General features: G+C 36.4%; 2 protein-coding genes across 4 annotated transcripts in view; both read left to right on the forward strand.

Moving 5' to 3' along the window:
* Positions 1 to 1,054: 1,054 nt before the first annotated feature.
* On the forward strand, positions 1,055 to 7,871 carry LOC128514636 (DEP domain-containing mTOR-interacting protein-like). The gene is made up of 5 exons (XM_053488432.1): positions 1,055 to 1,135; positions 2,146 to 2,244; positions 2,940 to 3,010; positions 3,125 to 3,229; positions 5,185 to 7,871. The coding sequence occupies exons 1-5, from the start codon at positions 1,117 to 1,119 to the stop codon at positions 5,311 to 5,313; spliced, it is 423 nt and encodes a 140-aa protein (XP_053344407.1). The 5' UTR covers positions 1,055 to 1,116; the 3' UTR covers positions 5,314 to 7,871.
* Positions 7,872 to 18,109: 10,238 nt separating this feature from the next.
* The window catches only part of LOC128507126 (collagen alpha-1(XIV) chain-like), a 93,278-nt gene continuing 86,902 nt past the window's right edge, over positions 18,110 to 24,485 (forward strand). For all 3 annotated transcript variants that reach the window (XM_053477794.1, XM_053477777.1, XM_053477785.1), the window contains exons 1-2: positions 18,110 to 18,354; positions 21,338 to 21,447. In XM_053477794.1, the coding sequence (XP_053333769.1) occupies positions 21,363 to 21,447 (85 nt within the window). In that variant the 5' untranslated portion in view covers positions 18,110 to 18,354; positions 21,338 to 21,362. The remainder of the gene's footprint in view (positions 18,355 to 21,337; positions 21,448 to 24,485) is intronic.

A 24,485-nucleotide genomic window follows, 5' to 3' on the forward strand; every position in this document is an offset into this window, starting at 1 on the left:
TATATATTTTTTAAATGAATAAAAAAATCTTCGAAATGATTGTGCATATCACGCCCAGTGAATGTACAACAGACATTACAGTAAAGATGCTGTTAAAGGAAGCTGAGATTATGCTGAAAAATGCTGAAGTACTTCTTTAATTATGTAAAAGCTACGTTTGGTTTTACTATGATTTTAGTTTTTCTCATTTCACTTGTAAAAAAAAAAAAGTAAAGTAAATGGTAATACATCAGGATTAGCCACGGGGTTTGTTTCCATCCTCAAAAATCAACCAGTTCATCTCTCTCTCTCTCTCTCTCTCTCTCTCTCTCTGGCTTGTTTTTTCCTTTTCTTATCATTTAACTCCCACATATTGATGGTTTTTAGCTGCATCGTGGCAACACAACCCTGGAGCATCCTTACACGACACACATTCTTTTCCAGCTCAGTCACAAAGTAAACTCATACTTTGTGTATATGTGTGTGTGTGTGTGTGTGTGTGTGTGTGTGCGGGCTATATTGATTTCCTTTCCAGCACTAACGCACTTCCTGAACTGTTTTGTGTGCTCATTATTGGCAAGTAAAATGAGAGCCTTTATTAGGCCAAAGGTCATGTGGTTAAGATGATAATGATGATGATGGTGATGATGAAGATAAAGGAGATAATGAGGATGATGATGATGATAATGATTAAGTCTATTGCTTGACATCAACAGTGATTATAAAGTTGCAGTAATCCTGGTGATGAAGAGGATGGTGATGATGACGAAGGTCATGAGAGCCTCCTCAATCACGTAGCGTTGTTCATGCATTACTAAACTGTTTTTATCTTTTGAAGCAAGTACAACCTGGGATACACAGTGGAAAAATACAACATGTGTGTGTGTGTTGGGGGGGGGGCACTTTTAAGGACAAAAAAAAGAAGCAGAACGAGAGTGTGTTCAGTTTTTATCTCATTCTGTCAGAACCTGGCAACCAGATGCTGTAGCTCCTCTACCACCACCGCACTGTGTACTCTGTAGTTTAAACATTTACACACACACACACACACACACACACACACACTTCCATACACCTGACACAGACCTTCCCACACACTCAGCATACATCCCTGAAGCTCCGGGTTTGTAGAACAGAATGGGACCTCGCACAGCAGGTGAGTAGAAACACACACACACACACACACACACACACACACACACACACACACACACGTATATATCCATACTGTACACATATTTGTAGAATTGAACACACAGAATTTGTATAAGACAATACTAAATGTGTTTACAGGATTTTTGTTACGAGGCAGCTGTGAAGCAGAGTCAGTCAATAAGAGTTTATGGGTCAGTGTTTCTTAAAAAAAAAAAAGGAAAGAAAAAGGGAAAGAAAGAAAAAAAGAGATTTAGGTCAAAGTTCACAAAAATAAAAGCCTTTGGAATATCATTCTATGTATGTATATAGTATGCCAAAGTACATACAGGTATGTGTGTATACATACTACATACTATAACATACTATATATACATTTTAACATATACTGTATATTTATATACATATAATAAAACTATAAATGTGGCGTGTCTCTACATTGAAGGTATTTGTAAATAAAATCTTGTGATGTAAGATGAGTAATAGTAAACATCAAAAAGATTTTGCAAATTTTTTCTGTCTGTCTGTTTGTGCACGCATCATGAAAAATCACAAAAAAAATCATTAGTCAATCTTAAAATTCAACACATGGCGCTGTAATTTTTTTAGTACGCACTTACGAGTGTGCAATTGAAATCTATTTAATAAACATGATCTCACACCTTCATTCCGCACACTTCATAGTAACATGTAAAAACTTTAGTTCACTCCAAAATTCAACAGGGGGCATTGGGCATTTTTTTTTTTAAATGTACTTAGCAGGTTGCAATTAAATTTCAGACAAATGAATTAACGGGCACATCTAGTATAAATAGCAAAAAAACATATCTAGTTCCTTTAATTTTTTTTTGTTCCCTTTCCTTGTTCCCGTCCTTTTCTTTTTACCTTATCTATTTAATTAGCACATGGATACAAATTAGTGTGCTATATTTATCTGACCTACAGAACTTTTTGATTAGCTGACTCTCTCTCTCCCTCTCTCTCTCTCTCTCTCTCTCTCTCTCTCTCTTTCAGTCGGGCCGTCCAAACAGCACAAGGTTTCTCGGAATCGTCATGGTAGAAGGAGTGACGGGTATTACGATGATTCTCCTGTGCTCAATAACCCAAAGTCAGGTGTGTGTGTATGCGTGTGTATGAGCGAGTGTGTATGCTTCAACTCAAGTGCTTGTGATTTGCCTCCTCCCGTCTCTGTGTTGTAACTTTAACAAGTATGCATCATTACCTGGAGAGACTGGAGGTCAAATCAACAACCTTGAACACTTTGCCTGCTTGGCCTCATACACAGCAAGCTGAGTGTTCTGAAACCTTTTTATCATTGACTTTTTTCAACAATTTGTGCTGCATTGGATTTTTGGTGGGATCGGCTCACACAGCCTGGTCTTCGGTACCCACAGGTGTAGGTGAGCTTTGGGCATCTTGTCACCAGATTATAATTGCTAATCAATTGTTAGAATTTACTGTACATAAAGTCTGGGGGTAAGTGTGTAACAGTCAGATGACCAACCACCTGTGAGTCAGAAACGCGTAAAATGTTAAACAAGTCATATTCGGATAAAAAAAAAATTTCAGAACAAATTCTGTCTAAATTGATTGAGGGTTAAAATCTTGTTTCCAGTACAATAAAAAAAAAAAAAAATTAAAAAAAATCGAAACATTTTGTCCAACAGATGAATTTCAGTCTCACATGCCTCATGCATGGTTAATGACGCTTTAACTGCAGGTACCCCAATGTTCGGCTGAAGACACTGGGGCAGAAACATAAAAATATCATTTCTGTGTGTGTGTGTGTCCATGTGTGTCTTTGTCAGTGTTAAAAAGGCAGGTGAGTCCAGAAGAGCTGCAGAGACCTGGAGGGAAATACCTAAAGAGGAGCTTTACTGTGAGTATCCATGCAACCAGAGGCAAACTAACTCCGATCTACAGCCAAGGTTGCTGTTCAACAAGAGCACAGAAATATCAATCCTGTGGTCTGTTGTTTTGCGTCTTCGTGCAGATCGTCGGTGACGCCGTGGGCTGGGGGTTTGTCGTGAGAGGCAGCAGTCCGTGTCACATTCAGGCTGTCGATCCGAGTGGACCAGCTGCCGCTGTCGGAATAAAGGTGGGAAAAACTGATATGTGGAAAATCTAAACAGATAAAGAGAGCGTAGTGTGTGTCCTCAGGCAGAGTCCAGTGGATGTGTGTTTCATCAAAATCACTTTTATTTGTCTACATACATAGAAACATTTAGAATTATGCCCAAAAAGTCTTAACCTCCTCATAACAGGAGAGTTCGAGTGTGTGTGTGTGTGTGTGTGTGTGTGTGCATGTTTGTGTGTGAGCTCCGTTAAAGTTGCCTCCCTTATAAAAAGAAAACTTATTAAACTTCTTGTCCTTTTAGAAGTTTTTTATTTAATTACGTCCTGTTCTTGATTATTTTACTGCAGTCCCCGCTTTCTCCACTTGTTCATGATGACATTCACAATGCTCTGTGGTTTATCCAATGATGTGGAAAGTCTTTTATAATCCGTTCCTTATCAACAGGAAGATCCTGTACTTGCGTTGTAAGCTGCTTTTTCTGAGCACACGCCTCATTATGAAGTGCACACTTACTGCACGCAAACAGATTATTGCAAATGTTGAAAAACATTCTGAAAAACATTTTAAATTAATTTCAAGGAGATTTCCAATCATCATAACGAATCAGAAACTATTTTCCTGAATACTTGCTTGCGACAACAGTGTCAGGCTGAACACTGAGAGATGTAAAGTATACCTCGGCTCTTTGACCTTTTCTATCAGACGTTGGTGTTTCTGCTCAGAAGAATCACTGTGAAATACTGTACCTGAGCAGCATCTTAACTTTATTCTTAATGGAGGTATTTTACATAATACATAAATAAATAAATACAGTCGCAATACGAAATTTGCAACCCACAAATTGTAAAAATTTCTTTTTATTTTAAATGTGGTCAAAAATGCATATAAATGCCTAATTTCATTTCAAACTCAGCTTAATACATTACCTTTGCAAAATAAAAGAATGTAAAGGTACCCTATATACTGTACAGTACTGTACTGCTGTGTCTCCCACAGTGCTAGAATGTAAAATACCCATGTTGCCCCTATGTCTATATGTACTGTCATTCATGCAAGCACTTTTTAATTTTTTTTTTCTTGATTTAAGTACTGTTGGGTAAATACAGTGATAATATATCGTTCCCCATTCATGTGCTCTCTCCACAGTACTAATAAATTTATACAGTATCATATTTTAAATGAAAATCTAGCTGAATTTAAGCTAATATTTGTTACAAAATTATATATATATATATATATATATATATATATATAATTTTACGTAAAATATATTGTCCCCAATAGTTTAGGATAAAAACGTATAAAGAAAATAAATATTGCCATGGAAAATTTAATTTAAAAAATATAATAAAATAAAATATAAAGTCATAATGTATGGCCTCAATATAGAATAGCAACCAGATGGTTAAAGTAATGTATAGGCATGACATGCTAATGAATGAGGCTTTTAAACAATTGTGTCCTAGTTACGCTGTTCATGACAACGTCCCAAACATTATGATTTCTTTAACAATTAAAAATGAATTTCAAGGTTGCCCCTAAGTGTGTGTGTGTGTGTGTGTGTGTGTGTGTGTTAATTCTCTAGCTGAAAACCCCATTAGATATTGCACTTTTTGTACCTCAAACTCTATTTATTTCACTCCTTTTTAAAATAAGACATGTCTATAAAAATAAGATAATGCTGAGCCACACACCACCAGAAGACAGCAGAGCTGAGCAACAAGCCGAGGGAGGGCCTCTTCTTATATGAGGTCACAACAGAGGAAAAATATGAAAAAGGACAAAAAACAGGTTTCTTTTTTTTCTTTTGTCATTAAAGATGTCAAAGATGTTATTTGTACACACGCACAGTGGAGACCCATCCGACTGCAAAGTGAATTTTGCACAAAAGATCAGAAACAGAAACATTCACAATATTAATGTTGTAAATTACAGTTACGTTTGATGTGTGTGTGTGTGTTTGTGTGTGTCTAAAGGTATGTCAGTTTGTAGTGTGTGTAAATGGGGTGAACGTTTTGGAGATGGACTATCGGACAGTCAGTCATCTCATCCTGACCGGACCGCGCACTGTTGTCATGGAGGTGATGGAACCAGTCGACTGCTGAGGACACGACGAAAGGGAGCAACTCTAAAACCCGAAGAAGAATTCGAAAAGAATTGGGAGAAAAAAGACTAAAATATGTTGGGCCACATAATATACAAGGTAATGACTCATAAACTGGTGCATCGGATTGCCCGGGAAAAAAAAAAGTGTAAATTGAACCCTTTGTATTTCTAAAGAGAAACTTTTGGGTGTGTTGACTGCAAAACAGCTCAGGTGCAGGCGAAGTCCACTTGTACAAGAGCATCTCGAACCAACAGGTGGAAATACTACAATCCTAAGAGTAAAGCCAATGTTGGCCAATTAGAAGCCTGAAAAAGAAGGCTATTATCGGGTGCGTCACACCTAACCATAAAACAAAGGTAACACCATGTTCAAAGTAAGCTTTATGTGTGGAGGAAAATCCAGGACGCATAAAAAATAGTGGCTTGTATTGTCATCCCAACCATATACAGATATGTACAGTTCAGTGAAACGAAACAACCATGGTGCTACATAAAACAACACAGAACTACACAAAACTAAAATAATTACAATAAGGAACATAAATGCACAAAGTGCATAAGTGCAAAACCCTGCTAAAAAAAAAAAAAACATTATGCACATGTGGAAATATTTGACCCCAACACTATGTAATGCCAGAACTGAAAAGCATTCAGTGAGTTTAAAGGAATGATGAAATGATACCTATTTAATGATCTTTTATAAGCCAACCATAAATGCAGTGAGGTGGAATAAATATAACAACACTATACTTTTTCTTTTTTTTAACATACTTCCAGTCCATGTTTCTGCTTTAAATACAAAAACATACAGTAATAATGTCTTTTGTGTTTGATCTTATGAACATGAACAAAAACATATTTAATTCACAAGTATAAACAATACCGTGATACATACACAGAAATCAAATTAAGATGTGTAAAAACAGGCCTTGCAAAAAAACTGCACCTGGTTTCATTATCATCATAAAATAAATTGTCATGGGTGGAGGGGATTTCATGCCACAAAGAGCAATCATGATGAAGATAAAGGAGCTAACTAAACCTTTCGGTCTAACATTTTTTCAAATCATTCCCAGAGCCATAGCAGACTAATTATTCGAAAGCTAACAGAGAAGTCAGCAGTCATTAGAAAAAATTGCATGATGATCTGAAAGCGACAGTAGCATCAGTTAGACAAAACAGGAAGCAATGAAGTACAATACAATTCAACTCATCTGCTACAAAACAACAAGCACATACTTATACATAGACATAGGCTGAGGTATTTAGACAAATTCTTTTGAAATAACTCTTTACCAATAATTCAGCTCCTCATGTATATATAAAAAAAAGGTGTGTGTCTAATTCTTAAGAACAGTATACTGTATCCAAAGTGAAACATGGTGGTGTGAGCATCATGATGCACGATCGCTCCTCTGCAAATGGTACTGGATGCATGACAAGCCATGATTGCCAGAAACATGAATGGGGCAATGTACAGTACCAGGATGTTCAAGAGAAGAATTTAATCCCAATAGCCAGGAAATTCACTCTGGGTAGAAGATAAACATCAATAAAACATCAACTGCAAACACTTAGGCCTTCAGTCACTTAAAAATGAAAGTGGAGGTGCTTGCATGGACTAGCCCTGCATCTCCTGACTTAATTTTAAAGGAATTTAAAAAAATTAAAGATGACTTGCCAAGAGGAATGAGATTAAAATCAAACCACGGTGCTGAAAAAAAAAAGATAATTTTTACCCGAGACTTCTCGAAGCTGTGATTGTCATCGACAGCCTGCAACAAAGTGGTAATGTTATTAATGATAATTTGTGGTGTTTCTATTGATTTGGCCGTATCTGTTTTTTTTTCCATCAAATGTACAAACTCAAAAGACATTATGTGTATAAATTTCAAGTGGGTATGTGTACTGGAAAAATCTTAATAAATACTTCTCCTTTCACTACATTAGCAGATATTTATTACTAGATCCTATCAGCACTTATCAGATTGTAGATATTGTTCATTTGAGATGATGATTAGTAGGAGTTTTCAACTAGCAATTTTATACTCATGGACAAAAGAAACATTACGCATATACATTTCTTACTAAATTAATTTCTGTGAAATTTTTAAAATTTGTTTTTATACAACGTGTGTCCATCAGGAGCAGAAATGAAACCAAAATTCAGACAACAGTGACAATGATGTACAGTAGAGTCAACATTGGTCCACGACACATCTTTCTTGCATGTCCATCAATTTATTGTGTGTAAGCTGGGATTACCAGTAGCGGTAGTGGCAGCATTTTTTTTTTTGTTTTTTTTTTTTGCATGATTTCTCAAATGACACTATTGCATTAGTTTTTCTTGTCTTGGTGTTGATGCTCTTGGCCTTCCAGGCGTAGGGCGATGGAACCAGTTGTTCGGAATCTGTTCCATATCCTGGAAATGGTGTTCCTTGAACTTTCGATACTAAGGCTCTACTGAGCATGACAGTGATTTTACCTTATCTGTGTTATATATTTTTCAAGGCAAACACAATTATAAATTTTATTTTGGGCTTTTATAAAGGTCCAATTTTTTTTTTTTATAGTGCAATGTTACCTTCTTCCATGTGTAAGTGCCAAATCTAAAATGAAACTGAAACATCACACCAAGAAAATATGGCAACATAATAGTGATGTGGATTAAAAAGCTCCAGTTAATACCATCTATGATCAGTTCTAGAATTAACTAAAATTTAAATAAATTTAAATTTAAATATTTGGTCCAGGAAAAAATGGGACCTCTGGTTTACACATGCTGAAGTATATTTATGCTAATGTATATAAAATTTAAATATGTAAAGTTAACCTTAAACATTTATCACAAACATTTAAACTCAACAGTGTAAACACAATAAACATGATTTTAATTTAAAACTAAATTTTTTTAATAATTAATTTAACATTTTATAATTTTATATGTGACTTAATCCATAAATACATGCAACACAAAAATGTATTAACCAAAATATGTAGTGCTACTGTACATAATTATTTTTATTATTTGACCTACTTTCATTGTTTTCACTAAAAACTGGAGGATTTTTATGTTAATACACATGATTATTCTATATCTGTCTCCGTTACAAGTCAAAGTATGATTTATTATACTGCATGTACACACTCTAAATCATTTAAAGATGTGTTTTCTTTTGTGGTATGATGGCACACCTGCATGTGGTTGTGTATTTAAATTATACAGTCTTGTTTCATAACTTGTTACATACAGTACCTGGTTGATTCTTTCAGTTAAGGTTAGAGGTCATGTGTGCACTTCAAATAAATTTGTATGCATGTAACTTGTTGGAATGTTCTTCATTTTCAAACTTAGTTTTGTGATATGTAATCCCTCACTAAACTTCACAAATGTGATAAATTAAATGTATAGAAACACAAATCTGCAACTTAGAATTTACACAGCAGATGTTTAAGCTACAGTATTTTTCTTAAGCATAATTAATTTAATGTAAGCAGTATATGCTTACTATACACTGGCTTTTTTATTGGCAAATGAGTTAACCATTTTGCGAGGAAACAAAAATCCTGATCCTCTGAGCCATCGACTTTAAATAATAGTTAATAAGACTATATATAGCTAATATGTAATGAAAATCTCATTTATCATGTTAAACTGTGTCATTTCTTTTTTTTTAGATACTTTGTAAAAGATTATTAAAAAGAGGTATTTAAGATTAAGATGCTAAATCAAAGCAAAGTCCAGTACTAATCAACCTTTTGATCTTGGGGGCGTGGCCTAATTTAATATAATTTCAGCTATTGGAGAGATTTGCAAACAGCTGTGTTACTTAAACGGGGTCTATAAACACTAAACGCACAAAGCTTTTCATATAAGGTAAGATGTAGAACAACAGAGCATCACTTTCCGAGTTCTTGCATAACTTTATAAACATAAACATCAAAATTAAATCATTATGACAGCTGAGGGTTGAGTCGAGACTGCAATATTTCAATCTTGGCTTGATACAAATACTGTATTTTAATTATTTCCTTGGACCAACTCATTGGCATATTCCACTCGCACCTTTAGATCCTACCTGAAATTAACTCAGAAAAAAACAAGTGTCAAAGGAAGTAACAGACATTGTTGGTGTTTATGAAGAGTCTTTATACTGTACAGTAGCTTTTAACTTCCAACAATGAACATTAAATTAATCTTTTGAGTCACAAAAGCAAATTGTACATTTTAGTAAATTGTGTGTCACCTCTTTCACATAGAAAGTGATGGACAGATGCTATACACCCCCAAGCTACTAAGTGCGTGCAAGCATGAATGCAGCATTAGCTTTCTAATTCCACTGCAAGCATACATAAAATGAACTTTCAACATCAAACATGTCAAGGTTTAATGTGGGTATTTAACTATCAAATCCTTCATATGTGTTTTGTTAATTTGTAAGTGACACCAGATAAAATTGTCTAATTAATGCATAGATTTATCTGCTTATACACAAAGCTTTTTTATTTTAATAGCATTAATTGTCACCATAAACAGCATGGCAGTTGTACATTGCTGTGGTCCAACACAGGGGTCTCAAACCATTTCCAGAATGGGTTGGTGTGAGTGCAGGTTTTCATTCCAACTAAGCAGGTGCCACACCGCGTAGTCTACTGAAAGCCAAGAATGAGTAATTAAACAGGTGAAATCAGCTGTGGCTTCTGCTGGGTTGCAATGAAATCCTGCACGCACACACACACACACCAGCCCTTTCTGGATTAAGTTTGAGAATCCTGGTTTAAGAGGAAATACTTCAGAATCACAAGATGCTGAGATTGGAAAGTGATCAACTTTCAAGCGGAAACTTTTCTTTTTTTCCCATAACAACTACATACAGTGCTCATCCCGCAAGACTGCACTCAAATCTTTATATGTTTTAGGTGACAATTCTGACATTTGTTTTTTATCTAATATTGTTATAGTGTTATTTACCACTTGATGTTATTTATTTATTTATTTATTTTGTTTACATTTTTGTACTGGAAGGGTACAAATAAAATGCATTATTATTATTATTATTATTATTATTATACTAGTACTCTATACTATATTCTATTTAGTATTAATCAAAGCTCAGCATAAAAGTTGTTGGACTAAAATGTACAGTTGCAGTGAAAACCCTAGATGGCAGTATAATCTTCATTTCTACTTGTTCACAGTAGATGAAACAGAAATTAATACACTTTCCTACAATAGTATGCCCCAGTTTATTACATGCAGTTTATTATGCAGTTGCTAGTTTATAAATATTAGATATTCTTCGATTAAGCTTGGTTTTTACTTAGTAGAGGACACATTTGAATCCGAAGCTCATCTCATTTTATGAAAATATGAATAAAACATCACGCAACATCAGATCATATGATGCGGGGGTTTTTTTTCTATGCAAAGTCTTCTTTAAATTTATTCCCAGTTTTGAAAAAATATAGAATAAGCAGTACATCTAATGAAGTCAAAGGTCAGATGGTAAGGAGCACAGAGGTACTGGCCTGGAATACTGTAAGAGAGAATAGAATGTGTCAAGTGTTGAAAATTACCATACTGTACAGCAAGAGAGAAAGATCTCCTGATCCTTATGAATGCTCAAGCTACATTGCATTAAATATTATTTTAAGTTTGAATTTGTTTTTACATCAACAAGTCTGCTGTGTGGTTTGGTGCGAACTGAGGTGATCTCAAACTTTTGGCCTAATAATCACGTTTATGCACTTTAGTTACAGTACACGGAACTGTTCTGTGCTTGTGCACACTTGCTCAGAATGTATAAATAAGGACATGGAAGCGCACTCACATCTGCTCGTAGACCTCAAGACACTGTGTTTTACAGTAGACTTAAGTGCTGTGATTATGCATATATTAGCATATACTGTATATGCTTGGACAACTCCTTACACAATGTTCCATGTACCCATATCTATATAACACTATTGTTTATTATATATATATATATATATATATATATATATATATATATATATATATATATATATATATATATATATACAGTACACTAAGTTACCTGTTTATTAGCAGTATTTTATCTTGATGTAGTTGGCAAAGCCATAAAGGAGTTGAATTGTGGAATGTTGAATGTTAGGATGTTTATTATCCAATAATAACCTGGCAGATATCCTGCTTATGATAAAAATGGTGGATAAACACTGGCTTTTAAATAGCATTTCAAAAAGATCATTATTTATGTTGCCCATTCCTACTTTTAAACATATTATCTTTCATGCCTTTTAGCTACAAGTGTGGCATTAAGATCACACACACACACACACACACACACACACACAAGCACCTGGGGTGCCTGGGGTAATTTACATCCTGACAGTATACTCCTACAACAACATGGCATGAAGGCTAACCCTAACTTGACATCATTGCACGTATGTTCATTCCTCGTAAAATGCATTATAGAGTCAAAAAGATGTTTCAGTGTTATCATTAAAAAACTAGCCAAATGTATCACGATGGTTATTGATGGACTGAACTATTGTTAGTTAGTTCTGACCGAAAAATCTGATTGGATGAGAGGCATTGTGGTGATAATAGACAGTAACAGCACTGGGTTTAACCATCTGTATGACTCCACGTCCCAAGCATTTCAATAATTGTTCATTACACTAACTGTCTGTCGCAGCATGGGAGAAAGTAGGTCTGTATGGTCCGCAGTACTGAGAAGAGAGCAGCTGCCTGCCAAAACCTACTTCTAAAGCTAGTTAAAGAAACACTTACTGATAACATTATGCAATCTTAAACATCACACAGTTTCCTTGATGTCGTTCTGAACCTGTGTTGTTCTGTTAATGGCTAACATGAGCTACAAAGCAAAGTAGCTTCTAATACAAGTCTGAACCCCTCTCTAACCCCTGATTATGGGCACTTTATTTATACTCATACTCAAGGGTGCTAACAAGGCATAACACATCCTAGCGTACTAGCATTCCATTTAAATTTATTTGGGAATTAGCCAGGAGGTGGAAGTATAAAGTAAGCAACAGCACTCCCTCTTGTGTAACATTGCTTAATTGTGAATTGTATATAGTAAGCAATTTTGTTTTCATATGTCTTTGACATATTAATTAGTTTTGATATAATAAGGCCAGGGAATCATGGACTGACATAGACGCTTACAGAACGTAAAGTGCAGGAGAATCTTATTACTGCGGGAGAATCTAAAATTACTGGTTTTCTGCTTTTTTCTAGTTATTAAACTGACAGCTTTCTGTCCCCAGCAATTAACCTCAACCTCTGATTAACAAAGTTATTATTTTTAGTGGGCCAGCTCTCACACTTGACATACGCCATAGGCTATTACCTACTAAATGTCTATATGAGTAATAGGCTATTGAACACTGACAATATACTGTTATCCAGCGCAGGGGTGTCATAAAGGGGGTAAATAAGAACAATTCCAAGGGCTCTTAAGTGAAAGGGGGGCCATTATGAATGCTATGGCAACAGTTGACTTTCTTAAGGTTGGGGGTGCAGTATATTATGTTTACAAGGGGCCATAATGTCTAATGGTGCCCCCACTTCAGCGTACATTCTGGTACCTCATGTTGGTAGTCTTATTTCATAGCCTTTATTTGAGAAAAAAGATCATGCATTTATGATTTAAGAAAATTAACCATAGTGTATGACTGGGTGTGTGGTGTGATTGGGCCCTGCGCTGGTTTGGCACCACATCCATGGTGCATCCTGCCCAAGTTCTCCAGATAGGCTTCATACCGCCTGCAACCCTACAAAGGACAAGAGGTATATACTGTACTGGATGGTTGATTTCAGTGGATGGATATTTCAGTACATCATACTGTAGATACACTGCCACTTACACTTTGCCAAGTTTGTTAGATTTTAAGTTATGATTATTTGGATTAAACAAATAGCTTCCCCTCCTTCTCCACCACTGAAAATGTTTGTAGAGTGAACGAGCTTGGGGCAGCATGATCCCCTCCCCAATGGGCCGCTATTAATCTTTCCTGCAGTTCTCATTTTTGGCCCTAGGTGCAAGTATAACTTTGTGGAAGTTCACCTAGACAGGTAAGTAAATTGCTATCTTATTATATTTGTCAAATAGCAAAAAATCTAATATAAAAAATAAATTGAGATAATTCGTATTTCAAATAAATGTAAAATGTATTATTATTATTATTATTATTATTGTTTGCTTCCTAAAAACTGCATCAGAAGAAACACAAATGATAACCGCCTGATCCAGTGCCACCCAGAAGATGAACACTTCCCATTTGAGTCTCGTTCCTCTCAACGTTTCTTCCTCATATAGGCTGAGGGAGTTTTTACTCATGCTGCGTTTTTATAAGCACATTATTCCACATTCCTTTGATGTCTAACTCTGAGTGTTACTTCAAGGTCACGCTCTCTCTCACACACATTTAAACACCCAGAGTTCCTCTGTCATGGGAAAAAGTAAGTGATGGAATTTATGGTCGGTCATTTCTAGTCTGTCATGGATGTGACCTGGCAGTCACAGCGATCTCAAACTCTACATTCCTCCGCTCAGCTCTTGGCCTGTTCAGGCACATCCAACACGGACGACGGACAGAGAGAGAGAGCAAACAAGAGAAAGAGAGGGATTTGCTTTGTAGCCCGCGGCTTCCTCTGCGCTGCAGTTAGAGTTTAGAAAGCCTCTTGGGGTACATTCCTGTGTTTTACAAGATATAGTGTGCCATTTTTGTGTGCGGGAAACTATATATTATTACAGTATATTTCAAATAAAAAAACATAAAATAAAATGAGAAAGAATTATTTACACACCACTAGTTTGGTATCTCATCAAGCTGACAAACCTGACCTGCATTAATGTGCAGGTGTACATGGGTTCTTAATAATGTGGACAGCCCATGTATATATGGATTTTGACCAGGATTACCTCAGGTACATTGCTGCATGTGGTCTGATGATGGATGGGATGCGAATAGCTGGTGGTGCGCTGCAGGTGTGGAAGGGTCTGGAGGCGAAGTTCTGACAACAGGGTAAGTGGCTCTCAGATACAGGGTTATTCTAGTAGCAAGAAATGCTTATACAAAAACATATATGTGTTTTTTTCTATTATTATTATTATTATTATTATTATTATTATAAAATGTGTACTACAATAGTTTATCTTCACTGAGAATGTACAAATCCATTTCATAGATACAGTGCATATTTCTCAGAAAATAAAAAAGATTTTTTTAGCTACTACAAAAAACTTTCAGATATGATTCAACTGCATACAATAATTATAAGCATAAAAATAAACATTACTATTCTTGATGCACATTCATAAAATGAAGGGGCGTTCAAGTCAAACCAGGACGTTTGCTGAAATTTCTGGATTGAATCACTCAATCAATTGGAGGTCTTAAACCAGTTGGTATTTACAGATGACTGCAAGCACAATACGGTGATGACCCTTAGTGAAACATTTAAAGGTACAAACGAGAGGGCACTGGGGTTGTTCCCGTGTCCATTTAGCGATTAAGGGCGCCTGAAAATCGACAGATAACTTGTAGACAACTTATAAGAAGAGATGCATCTGTCTGTGGGAACTGTACACACAATCATTCACCAACACCACTTGCACGTTACAGGAACTCGGCTGAGAGTTATTGCCACATCTCCGTACAGTCTTGACCTTGGTGCAAGCCATTTCTGCATGTTTGGGCTGTTAAAGGAGTTCCGGGGAGGCCAGCGTTTCAGATGTATATCCAGCAGTCTGATCATGGCCCCGACATTCTGGGAAACTTTTCTACCTTGAACATGTTATTCCAGCACTAGTGAAATGCTGGGATAAGAGGATTAGTGTAGCAGGGAATTATATAGAGAAATAAAGGGAGTTTTTGCTTTCATAACTGTGTTCTGTTATTCTGCACAGTCAAAAGTCCTGGTTTGACTTGAACACCTCTCATATATTTGTTGGTGAAACCATTAATTGGTTGTTTCTATTTCTTTTTTTTTTTACTCACTCATCGTCTATACCACTTTATCTTGTATTCAGGGTGGACTGGAGCCTATTTTAGGGGTCTTAGGGCACCCCGGACAGGGTGCCAGTCCATTGCAGGACACACACACATAATGTACTCACACACTACAATCAATTTGGGAACGCCATTCAGCTTAATCTGCAGGTTTTTGGACTGTGGGAGGAAACTCACCAAGAGAACAAATAAAAAGCCTTTGCGGCAAATGTGGCAAGCAGAGAGACCTTAAGGATAGGAAGAAATAGCAATAATAATAATTTGTCAGTGAATACAGCACAGTGAAAAGATTTTTAGAGCACATGGTCAGCCAGATATACAGAAGTGTCCCTGAAGCAGATATGATTAAGGGCCTTGCTCAAGAGCTCAACAGTGGCAACTTGGCAGTACTGCAGCTTGACCCCCAACCTTCCGATCAGTTATCCACAGCCTTAACCGATTGAGCCACCACAGCCATGTGGTGAAATATACAAAAATATACTCTATAACAAGCTTCATAACTCACAGTCATCATTAAAGAGCACATGTATGTAAAAGGGTACATATGCATGTTCATTTTTACACTGATCACTAAAGGGTGTGCAGCTGTAAAAAAAACAACAACAACAGGATTGTTATAAAGTAGACATGTGCAAATTTTATGGTTTCTTTATAACTGCATACCTTTAACCATTTAATCTTATGCTCAGCTTTGGTACAACACATTTTGTTATGAAACTAACCCTAATTGAGCCATCTCTACCACTCGGTTAAGTTATGCTATGCTAAATATATTCACTAGATAATGCTGTGACCTTTAATAGAATGCATTTTTAATTGCTTCACGGCATATAACGAGTAATAAAGTGAATATTATGTCGAAAAACTACACAAGAGGTTAGCATTTTATATGATTTTTCTTGGTATTTGCAAATGTACTGATACTTTTACAATGAAGCGACATCTTAACCGTTACCTCAACAGGCATATCCTGGGGTCTTTAAAGCAAACAAACAACCAAACAAAAAGCCCTGATTGTTATCATTGCCCTGTGGAAATAAGGGTTAAAGGTTAAGTGTTTTTCCTCTTATGTCACAGCAAATTGTTCTTGCTATTTGTACTTGAGATAAGACATGAAATTTTATTCATTTATAGTTACTATTGATGTTTGCCCCATGGGGAGAAACCAGAAAGTCTTCAAACTCACTTAAGCAATGACACTGAAAAAATGTATGTTTTTACACACAGTGAAAGTTTTACATCACGTTTTTAAGCATCTACCATACTGTACAGTATATCTCTGTATAATATCCTACCAGATGCTACTATTAAAACAATAGCATGTGCAATATTTCTTTTTCATTTACACTACATTTCAAGTGCAATATGTAAGTTACTGTGTGCTATATTTAATTCTATTTTTACTTCCATTTACTGTTATTTTTTCTTTAAATGTATAATTCTTTAATTTTATTTTTTTTTCCGGTCTAATCTAATTCTTTTCTTTCTTAACGGTAAATTAATCAAAGCAATTTCCTTCTGGGACTAAAAAAGTTATTTGAATCTTGAATGTTAGATGGAGAGCTACAATATGCTGCTACTGTATAGAAACAATGGCATGTTAGATGGAGAAAAACATTTCACTCTGCTGTAAGGTACATTTGACAAACAATTGAGTACAATTATTATTACTATAAACATATGGTTAGGCAAATACCTCTGGACTGTACTCTTTATGACAAAGTTTGGATTTTGAAACTACTGGGTTAGGTTTTTACATATGTAGTTTGGACCATGTTAAATGGGTAGTTACAGTTAAAGCTGATCAATAGCATCATTTAATATTGATAGAGGGAGATTAGAAAAGTTTTAAATAGCATCCATCCATCCTTTTAGGAACCTCAGTAGTCCAACTAGGGACTGTGGAGGCCAATGCTGACTGTTCACAAACTATGGGCAATTCAGGAATGCGAATTTGCATGTCTTTGGACTGTGGGAGGAAACACACCAAACACAGGGAGAACACACAATCTCCATGGACACAGACCCCAAGGTGGGAATCGAATCCGGACCCGGACCGCCTGATCTTAAATACACATATTTTTAATGCCAGATTGGCCTTCTGTACAGTATATATCATGAAACATATTATTGTAATGTCTTATTCATATAATTACTGGCATATGACAAGTACTGTAGTAGCACATGGTTATATTCATTATATTAATCTGCTGTTATTACGTTCTCCATCCTTATGGGAAGGCGTTGCACTAGGTTTTGATTAATTCTTAGAATTAGTGAGCTCAGGTGGTTATTTTAGGATGTCGAGGAGGCTCAAGGTTCAGTTTATCCCAGTGGTGTTTGGTGGGGTTGAGTTCAGTCAGGGCTCTGTGCAGGGCAGTTGAGCTCTTCTACAGCTTAATGCACCATGTCTTCATGGGTGCCCATTGACATTATTATGAAGGGGGAAACTGTAATGCTATTGCAAACTTTGCAGCAACAGTTTGGAGAAGGGTGCACATACTTTGGGGCATGCAAAGTATTCTTAAAGAAATAATATAATTGAGAACTCTAGTGAGAAGCTGGCCAGGAGGTTTGCGCTCAGCGCGCGCTTTCTCTCAGTTGTGAATCCAGAAGTAGTACGCTCGAGGCGTCGATAAGTCACGTCGCCCTTAAATACCGATCGCCTACGGGACTGCGTGTGTGTGTGTGTGTGTGTGTATTTTTTTCCCTCCCCCCTTCCTCGTCACGCGAGATTAAACGAGGTGAAGGAATGAATAGCTCGAGGGACAGACGGGTGAGCAAGTAGCGCGAGCGACGCGCGCGCTCCAACAGCAGCACCACCCACACCTTTAACACTGCTGCTGAACAGAAGAGCAGGGCGCGAGCTCCGGACAAGCAGTTGTGGAGCGCGTGGGGGATCTGAGATCAAACAGAAAAAGAAAACGACGGTTAGTTTTAAATGATTTAAAACTGAAATCTGTGGAATTCTACTGCGACCGTTAAGCAACCGTCGTTTTTTTTTAAAAGGGGTAAGAAAACTGTACATTATTATTATTATTGTTTTCAACAGTGTCTTTCACAGCGGCTTAGAAATCGATAAGGAATTCGATATTGATAGCATAATAGTAATAGTTTAACAATGTATTCTGTTCCTGTCAGCTTTTATTCTTGATAACTTGTTTGTTTGTTTGTTTGTACGTTTGTTTGACTTTTTGTTAACTTAATGACTGTATTAGTTAGTCTGTTACTTAACATCTTATCAAACGGTGCACAATATATCATTCAGCCCATAACATTAAGACCACCTGCTTAATATTGAGTATATTTTTGCCACCAAAACAGTAATGACCTGTGTGTTCCGACACCTTTCTATCACAACCAGCGTTATTCCTAAAATCAGTAGAGCAACACCAAGTCTTATACTGGAACAGACTACACAGGCCAGCCTTCTCTCCCCATGTGCATGAGTGAGCCTTGGCCACCCATCACCCTGTCGTCGGTTCACAGGTTTTCCTTGCCTGGATCACTTTTAGTATGCCCTGACCACTGCAGACAGGGAACATTCCACAGTTTGCAGTTGTTCTGAGCCAGTCGTCTAGCCATCACAGTGTGGGCCTTCTCACAGTAGCTACAGATACAATATCTTGTGCCAATGGTATCTGAAAGTGGGTAGGTATATTAGGCAGCAAGTGAATGTTTCGTCCCTAAAGTTCATGTGTTGGAAACAGAAAGAATGGCCAAACATAAGGATTTGATCAAACTGTGGCAGCTAGACGACTGAGCCAGCAACTCCAAAACCGCAACTCTTGTGGGATGTTCCCAGTCTGATGTGGTGAGAACCGACCAAACATGGTGCAAGGTATTAAAACCGGTGAACTGGCAAAAAGGTCATGAGCAGCCAAGGCTCACTGAAGCACATGGGGAGTGAAGGCTGGTCCATGTACTCTGATACAATATAAAGGCTACTGCAGCTCTAATTGCTGAAAAGGCTAATGCTGGTCTCCATCGAAAGGTGTCAGAACACACAGGTGGCACAAGGGGGAACAGCACAGGTTGCCTTTTTGGTGGCACAAGGGGAACCTACTCTATATTAAGCGGGTGGTCATAATGTTATAGTCAGTCGGTGTACACTAAATAAATAAAATAACACCTTGTAATATTGCACCAAAGTTTAACAACTTATTAGCAAGTTATAACGTTTTGTTTTGTTTAAATACATCACCATACTGTACATGAACAGGCAAGGAAAATAATTTTTTAATTTACTTACACCCAAAAAGAAATTTAAATATTAATTTTACACCTATGTTTTGTATATGGTGTACACTTTTTAAAATGATGTTACCATACTGTACTTTCCTTATTGTTAGGCACTGCTACATCTTTTGTCTCTTTATTTCTATATTTTTAGACGGCGTGTAACTCAATACTAATACAGTATTTGTAGCAAACACGTCTACACTGGGCATACAAATCAGATGAGCACTATTGTGTGTGTATTTATTTCCGTGAAAAGTGCACAGTTGGTTAACATCAAGTCTGAAATCCTTTGGTACTCAAGTTGATAGTTTATACTGTGTGTGTGTGTGTGTGTGTGTGTGTGTGTGTGTGTGTAAGCTGTCAGATATGAAGCTTGTGGGAGCAGGAAAGATCATTATGTATTTTATGTTATGTACACCATGTGTTCTTTCATCTTTAGTTATTATCTTGTCTTGGTCTTAGTGGTTTAAATTAGATAGATAGATAGATAGATTGATTTCAGAAATTAGGCTACTAGCTAGTTTATAGCATGGAAATAGTGTTGCAAATTTCACACATTTTTTTTAACTGACAGTCAAACACGGGGGTTAATCATTTATAATGAGCATTACCAAGACAAACCTAACTTAGTCAATGTAAATTTTAGTTAAGAAGTTCTAGCAACACAATCCAAAAAATCTGCACAATCCGCATCCCATTGGTGCTTGATTGGATTGGGATCTGGGGAATTTGGAGGCAGGGTCATCAGCCATGGACTGTTTCCTTGCTGGGTCCGGTGTGTGGTGGGGATGATGCACTGGGTGTTTTGATATAATTTTTTTCACTTTTCATAATTTGTTCTAAATTGGCTTTTTTGTGTGATCAGACCAGACTGGCTGGCATTTGGCCCTCACAGGCATGAATGAGCTTTGGCTGGTTATGTTCCTGTCATCAGTTTACCGGTGTATAGTTGGTGACCAGTGTTGATCGGTTCACCTTTCAATAGGTGTAATTTTAAGGCTGATTGGGATATATATCCAAATCGATCCCAAGGAATTTTAAGGTTCTATCGGCATCCTGTGCAGTTCTGAGATTTTGAGCGTCAAACATTTTGCATTTTACATTATATATGTTTAAAATGATTGTGCTAAGAATACATGTACTCCAATACTATAAACTGCCTAAACAGAAAGTGTGCCCTCTTGTGGTGTACAAGTTAATACTTATATGAGGTATGGATCAGCACTCAGTTAATTAATGATTAAACATTAACATTAAACTTGCTAGAACATATTGAGTGGAGGTAAAAAAGCAAAAATAATAATTGTATGTTTTTAATAAGATTAAAAACAGTTACGAACTAGTGTGATGTAGCTGAGGTGAATTAACTGTCACACATCACAGCATTGTTGCTGCCATTTTTAATTCTGATCCTAGGGTGTGGTTTAGGTTTAGGCCATGCTCACTTTGGATTTAAATCCATATCCAGATAAAGATATGGATATTCGGAGCACTAAACAGATACAGTTATGTTGTGTAAACAGCTGTATTACTTAACCACTAACCTAGACCATTGGTAACCATGGGCGTCTTTTCATGTAAATAATGCATAATAAAGGTATAAAGGATTATTAAATGATGGCTAATTATTATATATTTCTGGGAATGCTCTAGAATTCATTACAATGCTACAGAAATAATGTCAGAGGTAGTGTCCTTTTTTTTTTTACTTTAACTACTAAATTATAGTTTTTCGTTTCTTCTTCATTTTAGCTCTTGCCCCACACTTACTGAGAGGATGCAGACGAGGGGCATCAGGGCACTAAGTCCAGTTCTTTTCCTGGCACTAACATCACTGTTTACCAACCAGGCACATGGACAAGGTAAACCTTTCTTTCTCTCTTCAGTCTTTTTTGTTTTTTTCTGTCTTTCTTCGTCTGTCTCCGTCAGTCCTCCTCGCCCACCCTCCCCAACTCAGACACACATGTCATTTTAAACAGCTTGCAAAATCAAACGTCTTGTATTCTGTTGCATTGTCTGGTTGTGCATCCATTAATTAGTGAAGCTTGAGCTTTGAGGTTTTCCCAACTGTACCATCTGTGCTTGTATGGAAGGAAAAAAAAGTTCCAATCAGGAAACATGATGAATAAAAAAAACCTTGGTATTTATGAAGCTTATCATACTAACTGTCAGTAACCCTAGAGTATGTCCTCTCTAAGACCCTTTAAGAGTCGAATGTGTCAAGATGGAGATTTATTAGAGGGCGTAACTTATGGCTGCACAACAGAATGACATAGCAATCGCATTGGATTGAACAAGCTCTTTTCATGTCTCTCTATTTCTATGGGTTATACACACATGCTGATGTTGTTTTTAACAATTCTTTTTTTAATCTGTGTCATCTCACTTAAGCTTGTTCCAAAGAGCCAATGTGATAAATTTGTTGTACTTTAACCTAACTCTTTTATCATTATGATTAACTTGCTTTTATAATTTTAAAAACTTAAATACAGGACTTGAGTAAGACAATTAAGGCCATTTTGGCACAGATGATGTGCAGTATTGATATGTTACTAACACTTTTGAATAATATATGCTGTGTGCATTATTTTTAGGGTCTAGGGACCGAAATCACTTAAATTTGCTATATTAAAAAGCAGGAAGTCAAATTCTTGACTGCACATGTTTGAAATTTTAGACAGTGCAGAATACTATGTTAGAAATAGCTCAAATAACACAACTTGAGGCGTACAGTTAAATAATCAATGACAGCAAGGCTTCCAGGATGTCCCAGAGCTCTTCACCTTACATCGTTATGGGAAAACTGCCGAGCCCTCTTTTCTGAATGCCTCATTCTGTCGGAAAACTTTTGCATTTTCATAATTTTAACTTTTTGACTCTTAAAAAGTGCTGACTCAAGGGCGGGGGCTCAGTGGTTAAAATGTTGGACTACTGATTCGAAGATCCCAGGTTCAAACCTCAGCACCACCAAGCTGCCACTGCTGCAAATGCCATGAATGTAAACGTAAAATCACACCGGAGACACATTCCTTGCACGCTAAATAGATTTATTCACTGCATCATAAATGACACATTATTACTATAGAAACAATGATGTATATTAAAGGATGTTTTAGGCATATAAGATAAGAAAAATTAACCAACACTTTGTGACCAGTCAGAATCAAGCATTAAACAGTACTGTATATTCATTATATACTGTACATACAACACTGACATGTGAAAAGATAAAGAAATAAATACCACAGAAAGGTTTCGACCCTCCATGAGCTGCCAGAACAGATTTTATTCACAGATTCTTTCAGGAAATTTACAGAAGGATAAGCATCGTTGTTTTAAAATATGTCCCATTATTTGGTAAGTATGGTAGTGAAGAGCATCGGCTAACACGTTCTATTACTCTTCCAAAAGATTCACAGTCTTAATATACAGTATGTGTTCAGTTAAGATCTTGTTAAGCTGAATTTTAAGGCACATGATTTATAGCCCCTTTTGCCCCGTGTATGAGGGCAGTTTCAATCTGGAGATGACCAGATTCCTTCAGGATTGAAATATTTCATTATAGGATAAAGGTGATCTGTCATACGGACTTTAGTTTGTCACTAATCTGTCACTAATAAAGTTCACATATAATCACATCAGGACATATTCAGAATCAGCTAGTTTAAATTACTTTCATTGCTGTACATTTGAATTGTATTTTTAAATTAAACACTGTTTTCCTTGGTCTGATTTACAACTAATTCTATTGAGAGAGTGTTAATGCAGAGAACTGTCTTACCTAGAGCATATCCCCTAGACAGGTTACGATCTGCCCCTGACTAAAGAAAAAAAAAAATTTTCAGCCCCAAACTTTCTCTCTTCATTCACCTGCCATATTGGCACAATACTCATCGACCCTTATCTTCCCGTAGAGAGAGGAACTACATATAGCACTGCTGCTGTTCTAATTAGGTAGGAAATTATAATTCTTGAAGTCCTGCACAGTCATGCTGACTGAATGCCTTAAGCGATCCATTTATTAGCCATGGTAGCATTTTTGACTGTAAAGCCACAGGGAACAAACATTGAAACTTAGCACCAGAGGAGATTTCTGCACCAAAAAATGCTTCAAAGAAATGTGTAATATGATCTATGTTATTTAACATGGTTTTGTCTGTAATCCGTCATACTATTAAAATGAACGCTTTGTGTCATTAATTCCTCATTGTGATGTTGAAGCCCTGGCATTTGGACTTGAACTGCTTTGATTAATACCGGTTTAATGACAGCCTTTAACAAAATTGGTTTGACATTCATGTCTGGTTTGTTACAGATGGAAAATAATTAATGCTGGTTTTTAATTGACCAAAGCGTTTTGAAGCTGACAGTCACATCTGTCATCCTAACAATGCTCTCATCTGCTCTTTCACAGCAAAACATGCCTCATATTTTATATCATAATTCTTGTTCTTGACCTTTAAATATTTTCCTGCAGAGAATATATATACTTCAGTCGGTTTCACATTTTACAGTTCACTGCTACAAAATAATGAACTGCTTTGAATTCCTCCGGGAATACAGAGTCCAAACAATGTCAACACAGAGAATCCAGTCTTGACACTGCATCTCCAAAACAGTTTTATTTACCTTCTATGTTAAATTTCCAGCTGACACTTTTACTTGGAGCTTTGAGTCGTGGCAATGGAACTTGCCTTCACTTCAGGATTCACAACAAATTTATGAAACAGGAGAGATCATTTTCTATAGGCTTTCATGAATTCCCTTATAAAACGGACCGGTTTTATAAAAATTTTACTTCTTTGAGTGTCTTGTGTTGGTAATGGAAAATAAAAATGATACTATAATCCGTATGTTTATAATGTGAAAGATGAGATCATATTGGGTAGAAATATATTTT

Source organism: Clarias gariepinus, chromosome 2 (genome assembly GCF_024256425.1).
Source record: "Clarias gariepinus isolate MV-2021 ecotype Netherlands chromosome 2, CGAR_prim_01v2, whole genome shotgun sequence".
Classification (NCBI taxonomy): domain Eukaryota; kingdom Metazoa; phylum Chordata; class Actinopteri; order Siluriformes; family Clariidae; genus Clarias; species Clarias gariepinus.

What these genes read in the sequence shown, in the direction of transcription:
- LOC128514636 (XM_053488432.1), top strand. An exon ending in GCTCAATAACCCAAAGTCAG is followed by an intron (nt 2,245 to 2,939) that starts GTGTGTGTGTAT and finishes TGTCTTTGTCAG; the next exon opens with TGTTAAAAAGGCAGGTGAGT. An exon ending in CTGCCGCTGTCGGAATAAAG is followed by an intron (nt 3,230 to 5,184) that starts GTGGGAAAAACT and finishes GTGTGTCTAAAG; the next exon opens with GTATGTCAGTTTGTAGTGTG.